Source organism: Mesocricetus auratus, unplaced genomic scaffold (genome assembly GCF_017639785.1).
Source record: "Mesocricetus auratus isolate SY011 unplaced genomic scaffold, BCM_Maur_2.0 Super-Scaffold_6730, whole genome shotgun sequence".
Taxonomy (NCBI): domain Eukaryota; kingdom Metazoa; phylum Chordata; class Mammalia; order Rodentia; family Cricetidae; genus Mesocricetus; species Mesocricetus auratus.
The window spans coordinates 4778596-4795242 of NW_024429184.1; the positions used below are offsets into that span (position 1 = coordinate 4778596).

The 16647-nt window shown below is 41.3% G+C and overlaps 1 protein-coding gene across 1 annotated transcript in view; it reads right to left on the reverse strand.

Annotated features, from left to right (window-relative positions):
• Rad23b (RAD23 homolog B, nucleotide excision repair protein) overlaps positions 1-16647 on the reverse strand; it is a 31233-nt gene that overhangs the window by 9242 nt on the left and 5344 nt on the right. Inside the window, exons 2-5 of the mRNA XM_005076492.4 lie at positions 7271-7352; positions 5373-5452; positions 2810-3078; positions 1297-1352 (exon numbers count right to left, since the gene is read on the reverse strand). Of these exons, the coding sequence (XP_005076549.1) occupies positions 1297-1352; positions 2810-3078; positions 5373-5452; positions 7271-7352 (487 nt within the window). The remainder of the gene's footprint in view (positions 1-1296; positions 1353-2809; positions 3079-5372; positions 5453-7270; positions 7353-16647) is intronic.

Genomic DNA, 16647 nt, shown 5'->3' on the forward strand with positions numbered 1-16647 from the left:
AAGAAAACAGTCAGGAACAACAAGATTTTACTAGAGTCTTTGAGAAGAATGGTTCAGATACAGCAAAGGCAGACAGGCATCACAAAAGTCAAATAGGAAGTTAAGAAGCAGGGAGGGACTCTGCTGCAGAGCAGAGCAACAACGATCTAGGAGGCGTAAAGACATAAATGTAAGGGTACTGGCATTTCTGTCTATTGGATTCTTGACCAAGCCATAAATTGTTCTGCTTCCTACAGACTGAAACATGAGCAAAACTGTTTTATGCCTGTCCTTCAAAAATATGTAAGTAAAAATCATCAACACCACCATGAATAACTTAGATGTAGCATCAGCAATTGGCATAATTTACCTGGCTCCTGCTCAACAGCACCAAAGCACTCTATTATGGCAATACTATAACAGTATTAATAACCTTAGAGACCAGTGCCAACTGGCTCTGCTCTGAAGCTACTGAACTGTTTACCATCCTCTGTGTGATCCTCTTCTCCAGTTCTTCCAATACCTTTATAACAATCCTCTACAATTTATGGCTTTCCGTGTATGAGAAGGAGTATGTCTTCTGTCTCATGAATGGATGCATATTGGCAGTATTTGGGGGAGTCTTGTCCTAGGACAGTCAGATTATGAAATTCTGATTTTGGCACACCCAGGAAATCTTGTGTTGACTATTTAAGACAACTACAATTTTCTGTCACTAACTGCAATGAGGATACCAAGGAGTTAAAGGCCAACTAACTCAGGACCAATCTGTAATCCCAAGGAGTCAGTGCTGTCAGAATGCTGCTGCTGGAAAGCCCAGAAGCCAATGGCACAAGTGAGTGCACCTATTCCAGCCCTCTACCCACGACAGGGGCTTAATAGGAAGAAAAAGGGCTGATGGATTAGAAATGAAGGGAAGGTGGAAGACTTATTAACAAACAGGTCAAACAAAGGTGGGGCAAGCAGGCCTTTCTGCTATGTGCCCATATAAGCAACAGGATGCAGCTGGAAATATAGAAAGCCACTTCACTGGATGAAGCTGGAGGTGAACAAACCAATGGGAGGCACAGAAAGAAAAGAGCAAACCTTCCATTCCAAAGGCACCACCGCCATAAGTCTACACTCAGACCACGCCTGTTAGGACCACACATGAAACTCTGGTTGGGAAAAGAATTAGCTTCAAAGGAGGGTGCTCAATTGTAAGAGGAGATTTTAAGGAATTCAGTATCATTTCTAAGTGACCATGAAGCAGATATACAGTGTGATCCAGAAGGTGAAGCCCCAGTCTCAGGACTTATTTGTAAGTCAGACACTCACCAAGGGCACTTGTTGCATCTTCAAAAAGATTTGACCGGGAAGAATCTCCTGGTGTACTGTAAAGGATTTTTAGAAAAATTACAATTCAAAAAGTATGCAAAATTCATTTAAATTCTTATAGTAACTAATTTCTAAAGAATTCTTGTATGTATTGAAGTCTGTGAGTAAGTCAGTCTCTTAGAATACCTGTAGGACTTATCACTTCTAAACAATGTCAAAAAGACACAAAACAAAGCTTAGAGAAAACTTGCTAAGAAGTATGAGAACGACACCGCAGTCAAAATAACCCACACATCAAGTCATAGCAGAAGAAATATCAAATGCAGCACATGATAAAAGTAGCACATGTAGAACCACATGAGGCTGGCAAGTCTGTCCCAGGGAGGTTTTCAGAGTACTTTCAACCGTGGTAGAGAAAGAAGGTACACAACTTAAGAAATATGGCACACACAAAAGAAGGAGACGCAGGCGAGAGCACAGACCTTCTTTTATCCTAAAGGAAACCAATTTTAAAGGCCTGTGGCCTTGGGTAACCCTGGGAAACACCATGTGCAGGCACACGTGCACCCCTATGCTTCTGCTCCTTGGGGAATCAGATTAAGTGGATAAATAATCACGTGTGTATATGCACACCCACATGGTGGCTCACAACTGCCTGTAACTCAAAGTCCAGCTGTGCCTCTTCTGACCTCCAAGGCTCTACACATGTGTGCATGCATACTCACACACACTAAACATTGTAATCGCTGTGTTTCTAAATATCCACAACACACGTGCACACTGAGCATAGTCCCTCCCAGAACTCCACCCTCCCTTTCGTTGTTCCTTCCACTTCTTCCTAAACCAGAGACAATCACTCATCACCGACTGTATTAGACCATCCCATTTTTCCTAGACATAAAGGACATGTCCAGGAAAGGAGACTCCGCAAGCTGTACTGACTTCCACATGCATGACACACAACACAGACACACACAATAAAAACGTAATGACCATTGTAAACGACAGAAAGGTGTGACACTGCTTTGTAGTGCTCAGCTTATGTTTCTGGCTTATTTTGTTCTAGACTTGATGTGACAAAACACTGCTGTAGTCTCAGCACTCAGTAGGCCTGCATGGTAAGACAGATCTGCTGGGAAGACAGATCTGTTGATACAGGCCCTGCGATACGAGCATAAGAACTTGATTTCAGCTCTCCAGAAGCCGTATCAAAGCAGGGTGTAGCGGCACGCCCCTGTAGCTCCAGCACTGGGAGAAAGGTTCACTGGACAGTCTAACTAAACTGGAAAGCTCTGGATTCAGCCAAAGACCCTGTCTCAAATAAATAGTGGAGAGCATTAGAAGATACATCAACCTGTGTCCTCCACACACAAGTGTGTGCATGTACATACAAACATGAAAGACATGATTCACAGTTCACTAAGACATAAAAAAATGAAATAGCTGGATTTTTTAGAATTCCAAAATACGACCACTTTGTGATATAATTTCTTAAAAGGTAGTCCTTCCTTACCTGTCAGCTGGTGCTGGGCTGGTAACCACTGGTGACGGGGCTGGCTTTTCTGCAGGTTTCTCAGGCTGAGCTGCACTGGCAGGTGCAGGTTCAGAAGATGCTGTAGTTGAGGCTGGAGCAGTAGATGTGGGTGTGGACGCAGGAGCCGAAGCAGGGGTGGGGGCTGGAGCCTGAGCCACAGTCGTTGCTGTGGAGGAGCTCACTGCTGTAGTGGCCGGAGTATTCGATGGCTGAGTTGTTGCTGGCGCTGGCGTCGTCACTGCTTTGGGCTGATGTGTTAAAAAGCAGAGCAAATGTAAGACATGTGGTCACCCATTGGAATTGGACAGCAACAAGAGCCTAAACACCAGTGACCGGATGATAATGGTAACGTGAGAAGTGAAAGCACTTCACCACTCCTCAGGGTTCCTAAGACAACTTACAGTATCCCAGCTATCAAGTGCAATTAACATTAGACCCATCTCAGTCCTTCCTTACGGACAGTTCTCAAAACAAAACACTAGCATGTAAGACTGCTTTGCTTGCCTTTTGTTCCTGAGTACAAAAATCTACAGTAGTTGGAATTTAAACTATTTTCTTTAAAAAATTTTAAGTATATTTATTCAGTAACAATGGTACATTTTAGAGTAATAACTAGAAAGTCTCTCAGTATTTCAAATTCCTGACATGTTACTCTTGAATTTCAGGGATAATTCCCAGGAATTCTAAAATTCCAAATATATGACTGTCTTAAACACACTTTTAACATTATTATTTATTAAAGAAAAAACACATCGAGTTCAGCAGTGCTTGTAAAGAACTAAAGCCTGAGGAATTTCCAAACAATGAACAATAAAAGGAAGATTCCCATCTCCCAATAAAGCCACAGCCCCTCACAAAATCACATGTGGACACTGCTCATCTAAGGAGCTACTTTGTATAAAAAATATTATACTTTAACAGAGCAAAATACCTACATGATAAATATACTCTATGTGAGCTAATTCATATGAATTTCACCTTTCTTATTCTTTTCACATGTTAACTATGCTTACATGTATGTTTACAAATATACATGAGTACATGACAGACTATCATTAATGAGGGAGAACATACATTTTTTCCTTTGAGACTGAGTGACCTCACTCAATGCGCTTCAAGTCTATTTCCCTGAAACTTTTGTGATTTCATTTTTCTTTAGAGATGAACAATATTCCATCCTATATGGACTAAATTTTTTATCATCCGGTATTTTCCTACTGCTATTATTATTATTGTGTGACTCTGGGGAAAGCTCATTTATTCTACTGTTAGTCTTTGATTAACGAACTCCCAACTTAAACTTACTTTCATTATTATGATTGCTATGCTTACTATGTTTGCTCCCTCTTGAACTCTGGCAATTTAAGCCGTAAGTCTTATTGTCAACCAGGCTGGCCTAGAACTCAAAGGTCTGCCTGCCTTTCTCCAAAGTGCTTGGATTAAATGTGTAACACCATACCTGGCATAAGCCCTAAAAGTCTTATGATAAACCAATATGAAAAGGGAAGAAATTAAATCTGAATGTGGTATTGAAGGTAGAGCTTTATATTAGATCACAGCAGAGCCTCCGAGGCTCTCCAAACACCGTTAGAAATAGACACATATTCCCACCACGACAACACAACTACAAGAGGCAAGGCCTTGTGTGTCTTGCCCATGCTGTTTGAACTTCCATCCTCCAAAACGCTGCCTGAGCTAATAAACCCTTTTCTACTTTATACTTCTACCTTGAATGTTACATCAATGACAATGTGACTGAATACCCCATTCTTTCTCAGGTTATGTATCTTTAAATAGCAAGCACACAAAGCACTCTTTAAGGATCCATGCTCAAGCTTCGATCATAAATGTGTGCAGGAATGCACGAAGAGGCCAAGAGAGCAGATGCATTCTCCCAAAGACCAGCCACACCCAAAAGGAAAAGAATAAATGAAGTGTCTCACTGGTCTGAAACTCACTAGGTAGGCTAGACTAGAAGGACAGTAAGCCCCAGCTTGTCTCTGACTCCCAGTAATGCATGTGATATAACATCCTTTTAATGAAGGCTCTGGAGAGATAAAACGGAGACTTGCAAATTAAGCAAACACTTTATACTGGCTGAGCTTTTGCGCCAGGCCTCAACCTCTAAGAAAAAAGTTTACCTTCAAAAAAATTATCCAATACATTTCAACATCATAAATCACAAAACAGCGCTCACTTAAAAGCTACGCACAAAAATTACCCCATCATTTCTTTAGTTGACTTTTCCTATTTCCTAAAACTTCTGTTCACTGAAAACTGAACTTTTTTTTGTCATGAGCTTGTCAGGTCTAACATATAACTTAACTAGCACCTGAAAGGCTACAGGATGAAAGATATTATAGAGCTACAGCTATCTAACTATTCCCTTTACAGGGACTGTGATAATCTGCCTACATCTTAGAAAGCATCATGTTATTCATCGCATATACCATGCTGTGGAAATGTAAAGCTGCCCACTGTGGACCTGGCCGCTGCTTTTCAGAGTCACATGCTAACAATACAGCAAGGGGATGAAACTTACTTTTGTCACCATAACCACCACGAAATTTTTCTCATCAATCTTGTATTCCTTGAGAGCAGTATCATCACTGAGGATTTTGCCTAATAATTCAGGGAAGAAAATGCTATTTAAGAACACCTTAAGCTTTGTCTTAAAGAAATTACTCTTAATTTATCAGCAACATTAATTCTATTAAGCCAACTTTAGCGACTAGCTAATATATATATAATGGATATATACTACTTTAAGAGCGTAGTCATCTGCTGAAAAGATGTCTAACACTATACTGTCTTCAGTATATAAAATGCCAACTGATTTGGTTTTTAACTTGTTAATTAACTGTGTCCACTTGAAATCAGTCCTGAAAACATAATTAAACATTTTCAATTGCCTGGTCATGGAAAGAAAGGATGAACAACTCCCTATTGAAACAGCAGACAGTCAGAAATGCATAAGTAAACAAACCCTTTCAGAAAGCAGCGTAATGCACAAGAAAGGGGAAGAAGTGTAGAGCTCAGCATAGTGCAAAGACCAAGGCCAAGCTCAGGTCAGGGCTCCTGGGTGGCTCCTTTCCCTTGAATTTAGGTCTCCATTCTAAAAATGGCCATCGCCTAAAGTAAATGAACTGCACAAAAAATAGCAGAAATGAGATAAGAGGCTGTGCGCCAAATTTTACAGCTGGTGTCTGAATTCTGACCTACAACAATGGGGTTAGGTCAATGAGCTATCACCTAATCTTAACTGTCTTTAATCCCAGCACCCTTGAGGCAGAGGCAGGGAGAACTCCTTTAGTTTTTTTTTTAAGAGTTTATTTATTTGTTTGTTTGTTTATTATGAATACAACATCCTGCCTGCACGCTAGGAAAGGGCACCAGATCTCATTACAGATGGTTGTGAGCCACCGTATGGTTGCTGGGAATTGAACTCAGGACCTCTGGAAGAGCAGTCAGTGCTCTTAACCTCTGAGCCATCTCTCCAGCCCCACTCCTTTAGTTTTATGCCAGCCTGCTTCATATAGTGAGTTCCAGGACAGCAAGGCCTGCAGAGTAAGACCCTGTTTCAAAAATACAAAAAAAGAAAAACAAATACTACAAAAGTTCCACAAAATGAAAAGAACAGGCTAAAAATAGTTCCCCTAATGCCTACAATGACAGTGTTTAGTAGTTTCTTCAAAGTAGTTTCTGTACTAAATTCTGCCTATTTTTAACATATTTTCCTGGGTATCAGTAAGGCTAACTAATTTGCAATTTCCTAGTCATACTCTTGGGTGCTTTCTTATTGGGGCCTCTTTTTCTTACCAATTTCTAAGTACTCTATATATTTTGTACTTTAATTCTCCAGGGGGGAATCCTATGAAGGCCTTTTGATGTATTAAACAAAACAAGCCTTCATTCTTCAACTTTGGTAGTTTACAAAGACATAAATTTTCTTTGACAGGAACAATTTCATGCACATTAGTTAGCTAGTACACAAGTTCTTAATAGAGTGAAAGCAATGATGTTCAGTTTATGACTGACAGTCAGTCACAGTGCTCACATGGACAGGAGGGAAATGTGCCAAGAAGACTGAATATCAAACCATAATTTTAAATACCGCTTCTTCTACTGTCATCTATACAACCATGTTTCTCAAAATGTCAGTATGAAAATACTGTTATTTCTGCCGGGCATTGGTGGTGCTCGCCTTTAATCCCAACACTCGGGAGGCAGAGGCAGGCGGATCTCTGTGAGTTCAAGACCAGCCTGGTCTACCACAGCTACTTCCCAGGACAACCTCCAAAGCCACAGAGAAACCGTCTCGAAAAACCAAAAAAAGAAAAAAGAAAAGGAAAATAACGTCATTTCTAAGACAACATCTCTAAAACAAAAGCAATGTGAAATACAGAAGACATGCAATTAATTTCAGAATTGCATTCATACCTGCATAGATTAACTTCTGACCAGCGACTGGAAAGGCGTCTTTCCCCTTTTCAGATTCAATCTTCTCTTTCAGTGCCTTTACCTATAAGAAAGGTTAAAAATAGAAAATTAAGCCTAAACAAAAAAATTACAATGTACACTGAAAACAGACTGCAATATAAAATTCTAGTACATTTTAATTAGTGTAGGGGACTGGAGAGATGGCTCAGTTTTTTCCTAGTGACTGACTGAAGGGACCAGTGGTGGTGCCATCCCTGGAGAGCAAACAAGTAAGTAAGCAGCACCCTCCATGTCCTCTGCATCTGCTCCTGCGTAAGTTCCTTCTTGAGTTCCTGTCCTGACTTCCTTAGATGATGGGCTACAATGTGGAAGTGTAAGCCAATTTATAAACCCTTTTCTCCCTGGCTTGTTTGTTTGTGAAGGTCATATTCATCACAAAAACAGAAATCCTAGGTCAGAGCTCAAAAGCCTGCTCCATATACAGTGAGTTCCAGACCAACTAGACCTGGTAGCGCCTTAATCCCAGCATTTGGGAGTCAGAGGCAGGTGGGGTCTCTATGATTTCCAGGCCAGCCTGGTCTAAAAGAGCTAGTTCCAGGACAGGATCCAAAGCCACAGAGAACCCCTGTGTTGGGAGATGGGAGGGAGTGATGGTGGGGGGAGGGAGGAAGGGAGGGAGGGGAGGGAGAGAGAGAAAAAGCCTTCTGGGGTCAGTAAAAGGGCTCAGCAGGTAAAGGAACTTGTAGCTGAACCTGAGTTCAATCCCCAGGACCCATGGAGGAAGGAGAAATGACTCCCATAAGCTGTTCTCAATTCCCCATGATAAGCAAGTAAACTAAAGAAAAAGTGTAATTAAAACAAAAGTCTTTTTACCTAAGAGTTCTAAGAAATAAAATGTTTCAGTTAAAATAAGAAACATCAAAGCTTAAGGTAAATGTATTAGAATGGTTCATTATAATCAATCAGAAATGAAAACATAATGCCATTTCCCAAGCACAGTGTTTTAAAAACCATCACAAGGTGTTTGTTTCCAAGTTCAGCAAAAGCTGAGAGCCTCTGGGCTACTTAAATGGGTCTCAAGTAACTCCTCTTTCAGAATCAGTCTCACCCTAGTGGATTCCTAAAATTATGTGACAATCAGCTCATTATAAAGAATTAGAAAATGAGTCTAACCAACTCCTTGACCTAATCAGAAAGTAGAGAGGTTTATGAGTTAAAGACAGACATGGCTCTCCCTCATACATTAACGGAAATATATTACTTTGAAGGCACACACACACACAAAAACAAGATCAGGAGTTACCATTCGCTTCAATTTTCTAGAATACTTTTGAAAACTGTCTAGGCTTTCAAAAAAACTGCAGAAAAAGTTTTCTTTGCAATTTATTTTTATGTGCATAGGCATTTCACCTGCATGTATGTCTGTTTACTTTCTGCAAGAAGAACTCACAGAGGCCAGGAGGGCACCAGAGTCCTTGGGGACTGGAGTTACAGACGTGAACTACCACGTGGGTTCTGGGAACCAAATCCTAGTCTTGTGGAAAACCAGCCAGTGCTCATTACAGCTGAGCCATCTCTCTAGTGCTCCCCGTACAACCTAAGTGAAGATGCACAGCTGTAATCTCAGCACTCTGGGAAACCTGTCTGCTATCAAGCGCATTGAGTTGCAGGCTGGCTTGGGTGACATAGCAAGACGGTTTTTCAAAATGTTAACAAATAGGGATGATCTTTCCAAAATAAAAGATTGGAATGCTCATTTAGCATCAGTGCAACAGAATGCAATACTAAGATCAAAGGAACTATCTGCCATACACTCAATTTTACAGGCAATGACATGGAAATGCAGAGAGGTACAGGGTTAGCTAGAGCCCAACAGTTCCCGTGACTCCAAGCGTTAGGGTATTTTAGAAAGACTAAGTTGCCTGTGCCACACTCCCTAAAGAGCCATTCTGATGTAATCCAACATCACACAGCTCTTGGCACACTATTTCCTACAATGCACAGGTAAATTAACTGTTCAGGGAGGAAAAAACTCAGCAAATCACCTCAGTGTCCATAGACTCAGAATATAAATTACATGCCACTATTTTCCAAGTGTATGTCCTATTTCTTATAAGTCCACAACCTCTTTAACAACTGGGACCCACTCCTGCCTTAACTACTCCTTCTTATGGGAACTTTGTTCTAACCTTCCCTTCCCCATTGATTGGCATACTCACTGCACATGGTGCCAGGCTACATAAACATCTCCATACAGGCGTACAGTGCTCTCTGGGCACATCCCTCATCTCCTCCCTGTGGGCACTTCCTCCCTGCTTTAATCTCCTTTCCCTAGACAGTTTCACCTCTACTTTCATGTCACATACACATATGATTTTATCTATCTTCATCCAATTTAGAAACTACACATTGAGAGGAAACCTGGGCTATCGGTATCTCTAAAACTGACAAAGTTATTTACATATGGTCCTCTTGAGTTGTATCCATTTCCATGAAAACGGTTTAACTGTTCTTTATGGCTGCCAACAAAATGTACTACTGGGTGTGTATACCAAGTTTTCTTTACCCATTTCTCTGCTGATAGCCACCCACTAGCTCTCTAACTCAGATATTTGGAATTGTGCCACAGTAAACACAGAGTCAAGTATCTCTGTGGAATACTGACTTTGGAAAATAGCCAGGCACGATACAGTTAGGTCATATGGGAGATGTCAAAAGTTGAACTACTTGCCCAAAGTCAGCTAAATGAGAAACAGCACAACTGGCATGCTGTTGGGTGGGATGGATCCACACAGGTTCATTGTGTAGTTGGATGCTTGGTGCCCCGGTGGCGGTGCTGCTTGTGGAGGTATGAAGCAAACCTACAGCGAGTATAGCCTGGAGATGGTAGCCTGGAAGGTTGGGCGGGTGAGCTCTGAGCACCAGTCCACCACCTCCTTGCCCTCCCCCCCTCCTGTGGGGATGAAATGCAACTTGCCAGCTTCCTGCTCTAACAGCCTTGAATGACAGTCCTTCCACAATAAACCCCTTCTAAAGCTGCTTTTGGTAGGGGTGTTTAGTAGAGCAACAGTCCCTGTCTCCAGCCAGTAAGCAGCGTCCGTCCCTCCATGGTTCTCCTGTTCCTGTCTCCAGTTCCTTGCCCTGTGTGAGTTGTCCTGATGTCCTTAAATGATCCACGGTGGTGTGGAAAAGTAACTCAAACAAACCCCTCCCAAGTTACTTTTGGTCATGGATTTCATCACAGCAATGATAACTAAAACAAGCTTTTAACCCATTGAGTCATCTTCATTAGTCCAAAAAACTAGTTTTATTTCCTGTATAAACATAATATTCAAAGTTATTTTATAAAGACCTAAGCAACAAACCACTTTCTAATTTTGCATATTAAAAGAACAAAAATTCTCATGAATTACAACAAAAATATGCAATAGGACCAAAAAGAGAGCTCATTTACTGCTAAATAACTTTTGCTTGAGAGATAAAAACAGTGACTTAAAAAAAAAAATCAAAAGCCTAACAAGGGAGAGTTTTGTAAAACGTACTATGCCATTTGGCTATAGAAAGAATCGGATTAACACTAAAGAAATTCATTACTCAACAAAGAAAAACTGATCATCTGAGTATGCAACTCAACAGGAAATGAAAATAAGCAGTACAAAATAGTCTTGCACCTGTAGGGAAACAGTAAAATGGCAGGGGCAAGCAATTTGGTTAAGCTAGTGGTGAACCTGCCATGTCTCGGAGAAGGGCTTCACAATATAGCAGTCATTTACACCTGCAGGTTCCACATTCCAAGACTCAACAGTGACTGAAATAGTTGTTTCTGTCCTCAGAGAACACAGTATAACCACTATTTACATTCACTAGGTAGTCAAATAATCTGGAGAAGATTTACAGTAGAAAATGTTCATCAGTGACATCATTCATGTGAGGGTCTTATGTACTGCAGGGTTTTGTTTGGGGTCAGGGAGTGGTCTGGACCTGTCTGTCTGCATAAAGCAGAGATTACTTCATTAGCTCTTCTTCCCAGCCCTACATCTCAGCTGAGTCCACACCAGCCACCATGTCCTGAAGACAGCCAAGCAGTCAGGGGAGATTTGTACGGGATATGGGAAGTAACTGAAGTTTCTAGCAAACTTCAAGCATCAAGGAGTTAGCTATTTAAGAGTCACTTTGGAAGGAATCCTCCTCAAATAGGCAAGTGCTCATAGGCAAGTTATTTGTGAGCATGCTTTGACACTTACTATCATTTACAAAGTCATTTTAAAGGCAATGCATTTGCCACTGAGCCAGTAATTCAATGCAAAGGAGAGTCTCCCGTTGTCTTTCCAAGGCTTTAGCGCTAAAACCCGAACACAAATGTCAGCACTCACCAAAGTGGAATAGTAATTATCGCAAAGCATTCACTTGAATACTGAAGTATCAATGAACGAAAAATGTTTACAAAATTGTGTAAAGGAAAAAAAACCTTGTATTTGCACAACTTATTTTCGAAAACAAATCTGGTATAGCTGTGATTACCTGAAAGAGATTCGCAACTAATGACAAAAGCTTGCACTTTTTACTATAGCAAGCCTAGATTACTTCACTAAAGAAAAAACTAGAGTTTGAAATAAAATGTTGTACTGTTCCTCAATACTTATTGATACAAAAAAATATACTGCATTTCAGATTTTAAAAAAGGGAGGAGGCAGATACCACTAATAATCAAAATTAAAATAAAATAACATTAAATGGCTCAAATAATTATGCTTGCTACAAACAAGCATACTTTGAATTCACCTGACAATTGAATGTGGATTCCTGGGATTCATAAATTCTACTTGGTGGTACATGTCTTATCCCAGCACTCCTACTATGAGAAGGGGAGAAACAGGAGAGCCAATTCCCACAGCTTGTCCTCTCACCTCCATGTGGTGTTTGTGGACAAATACAGAAATGCGACTATTTTAAAAGGCAATCTTCACTGGAGTTATTACCCAGAGGCTACTATTTTAAATCCTCAATCTATGATTTTTTCCACAGAAATTATGTAAAATGTTCCTAAATCAATCTATACACATCAGTTTAATTGCTTTAAAAATACATTCCAGATGTTATTATCAAAGCAGTTAGAAATGGAGAGACTGGCCGGGCGTTGGTGGCGCACGCCTTTAATCCCAGCACTCGGGAGGCAGAGGCAGGCGGATCTCTGAGTTCGAGGCCATCCTAGTCTACAGGATGAGCCTCCAAAACAATACAGAGAAACCCTGTCTCGAAAAAAAAAAAAACAAAACAAAACAAAAAAAGGAAATGGAGAGACTGTATAAGGTTAATTCCACACTAGCTACAGCTTATAAGTTTCTAAAAGGGCAAAAGCAGCCATGATTGCGTGGGTCAGGGGAGCCTGCCTGCTTAACCAACCAAAGCAGGGGACAAGAGACAGCCACGCCCACTGCTGATCACAGGCGCCAGACATTAGCAGCAGATCCACCTTTACTGCCTGGATGAGCTCTGTGATTTATTAATGAGTTTACAGAACTCACGAGTGAGACTGCTCAGGTGTTTATGAGAGACAGATGACATCATTAGGCAGGGTTCCCTCTGCTACAGGAGGGTTCGGTTTAACACTTTCTTTAAAAAGCAAGTTTCATATAGTATCCAGAGAAGTCTAATTTTTACGTTGAAATGGCAGGGCCTTGGTTCCAGCCTACACCTTTCGAAGCCACTGACAACGTAAAGCTGAAAGAACATCTCCAGGTGCCATGATGCTCTAAGATGAACCCTCTGAAGCCCTTCCCTTATGTGGATCTCTTGGATATACTTGGTCACAGTCACACAAGGGGACAATACAGGTGCCCTTTTCAGAAGACGGGATAGTATGCAGTGAAAAAATTGCAGAAACCAGCCTTAAGTGGTACATACATCAATAGACAGGCATCTACAATTTAAAAACAACAAAAAGTAGTAACAAGTAGGTAGTTGTAGTAGGGCCTTGTAGACGTTCTGTCAAAATCTGCAACAAGAAAATAGTTTAGAGAAAATGAACTCTTCCTACAGCAGTAGAAGGAATGGATCAGTAAGACTGTCAGATATGCAATTGATGTTGAAGGTCAAGAGTCTGAGACAGGTTCATGCAACTAAGTATATCTGCCTGACTTCACAGTTCAAGTGGAAACGCCAAGGTGGATTTTACAGCTCCTGTAATTCCCGATTGGGACACACTGCCAAGCACTGTTAACATCACATTCTATGTACATACTATTTCAAATCCACTGAATCTTCGAAAGTCTGTCATGCAACACTTCCAGTACCGCTGTCCTCACTTTACAGATGAGGACACAGCTGGGTAAGCTGCCCAAGGTCACAAACCAGCTACTTGGGCAGTACTCCGACTCAGGCAGTCTGGCTTCAGTCACGCTCTGCCAAGTCTCCCAGGCATGTGAGTACAGTCACTGACCCTACTCTTGACAGGCAATCATACAAGTGGTGAGATAAAGGTCTGAGAGCCAGCGAAGAGGAAATTGCTGTCAAATGCCTGAAAAATGTCATTAAGAGGTGGAATCTGGATGCGAAGAGGGAAAGCTAAGCATTACTGGTTGTGGCATACTGAAGGGGAAATGCCCCACAGGCTCACATGCTTGCACACTCGGTCCCCAGTTGGTGGCACTGTTGTACATCTGGGGGTTGCTCTTAGGGTTCACAGCCTCTCTGCTCCCTGCAAGGGTATGAGAGTGATCTTTCTTCCAGTTTCCTGCTGTCCTTCTGCTGACTCCCTAGCCACTATGAACTTTCCTTCTAGAACCATAAGTCAAAATATACTTTCTTTGTCAGCTGCTCTGGGTTATGGGTGTCTTTCTTGTCACAGCAACAGAAAGCAATCAATGCACTGGGAGGGGGAAGAGGCATTTACCAGTGGCTGAGAATGGGACAAAAGACACAAGCCACCTTTCACAGATTAATCAAACGGACACCACTTACTTTCATGACATACGCTAATCACACTTTCAGCAATATGGTCTTCCTTTTAAAAGGTCTTCCTCCATTTTACAAAGCTGAAGCACTATTCTCAACTTGGTATTTTTAAAACCACAAATTAGGAAAGAGGATAACGGCAAAGACAATGAATACTGTCTGCCCGCTGCTATCACTCTACTCCCGCACGACATCCACTGCACCTCAGCGTCTACACCATTTCTACTAGGACACTGCTCACAGGGTCAATAGTGACCTACAAACCACCCAACCCAAACATCAGGTCTGCCTTATCCTTCTCATCCCCGAACTGAATAGGACTGACCCCCTTTTCTTTTCAAAACTCTCCTTGGATCATTCCTGTCCCAGACTCCACTTATTAGAGCATGCCAGGATCCTAAATTTCATGCTTGTAGCATCTGCCTACCAAGGCTTCACAATCAAAGTGCAGAAGTTAAAGGACTTACAGTAACTTAAGGACACTGCTCCAATTTCTCAAAGACCAGGGCCTGAAAAGACTGACAGAGCTCACACACTGGCTATTTCCGTACCTCCACGTAATCTCCCATCTACAATTCTCTGTAACCCACACTCAACAAATAGCATTTCCACCTCAAGGTTCCTACTCCAACCACCAATTGTTCTTTTCAGTCATCCATATTTCTGGAAAAAAATACAAGTATTCACACAACTTATTCACCAAATTAAGAATGCCAACCCACAAAAAAAATCTCAAAATTCCACCTTGCAAAAGTAGCTCTCAATTCCATCTCCAATCTTGGTCAAAGGTTCACATGCTTAAAATTATTGCACAAGCTCTAACTGACCCCCCCCCTTCTTTCCTGTCCATTCTACTACCTATTCCCAACACAAGACCAGATAACCTTTAAAAAAATCATAAAATGAGTTGGGAGCTGGTGGCACTCGGGAGACAGAGTGCTGGGATTAAAGGCCTGCATGGCCGCCGCCGCCACCTGGCACCAAGCACATTCTTAAGTCCTAAGTCTGTACTCTAAGGCTCCACAGAATGACTCTGCATCTTGCAATGTGCTCATGTTCAGTTGTTACTCCGTTGCCAAGTTCTCAAGGAAGGGCTTTCTGTGATCCAGTGATGTTAAAGTAGCCACCTAGTCAAGGACTATCACCTCACCGATGCTATTTCAGATACTGCAAAGCACTTACACACACACACACACACACACACACACACACACACACACACACACACACACGCTATGTAGACTGCACTCATTTCAGTGAGTATCTTTATTGAATGCTTACTAAGGAAAATAAAAAGCCTACTGTGAGCACAGAATAAACTAAGTCAGAAAAACCAAATCAGATTTTTCAGTCTTACTGTATTATCTGCCCTAACTATATGCTAGTAATACTTAACTTCACCTTGTAATGATAGTTTTTAACATATTTACTGTTTGTTTTAACAACCTAGAAAGCACTGTATCATTGACTATATTGACAAAAATAAATGAACTAAAACAGAAATGAATCACTAAAAAGTAACCGCTAGCAAATAGTGTACAGAATAAAAACTAAAGCAGTTACTTTTTTATAATCTCCAAAATCATAAGAGGCAAGTCTTTGTAAATCACTATATAGCAAACTACCGAGGAATACAAATATGTGTAGTTACTTTATCCAAAGCATATTAAGGCTGGCAAAATGGCTCAGCAGGTAAAAAACACATGCACAAAGGCCTAGTGACCTTGAGTTTTATCCCTAGAATAGAACCCACAAAAAGAGAACGCCCCAAAGTTGTCCTCTGACCTACACACACACACACACACACCAGACACAATGGAAATAATTTAAAAAGCAAACCATAATGTGTGTGTCATAGAAACAAATTGAAAAGCAAAAAAGACAGCCGGGCATTGGTGCCTCAAGCCTTTAATCCAGCACTCGTGAGGCAGTATCTCTGAGTTCCAGGCTAGCCTGGTCTACAAAGCAAGCTCTAGGAAAAGCAAAAAAGCTTTAATATTACTTATAATATATTCACATTGAAGTTTTGATATTTGAAGAGCATCACAGATTTAAGTCCTTCTGTCCATGTAACCTTCCTCCCCTTAATCAAAACATGTAACTTGTATCAAGGATAGGCAGACTGCAGGATTAACTTGCATGCTACATACATTTTTTTTTTTGGTTTTTCGAGACAGGGTTTCTCTGTGGCTTTGGAGGCTGTCCTAGAACTCGCTTGGTAGTCCAGGCTGGTCTCGAACTCAGAGATCCACCTGCTTCTGCCTCCCGAGTGCTGGGATTAAAGGCGTGCGCCACCAACGCCCGGCTGCTACATACATTCTATATGATGGTTCTGCACTGGGGGGCTGGCAAGAGGGCTCAGCAACGATGATCCAAGTTAGATCCTCAAGACTCCCATGTTGTGGAAAATGAATACAGATTCC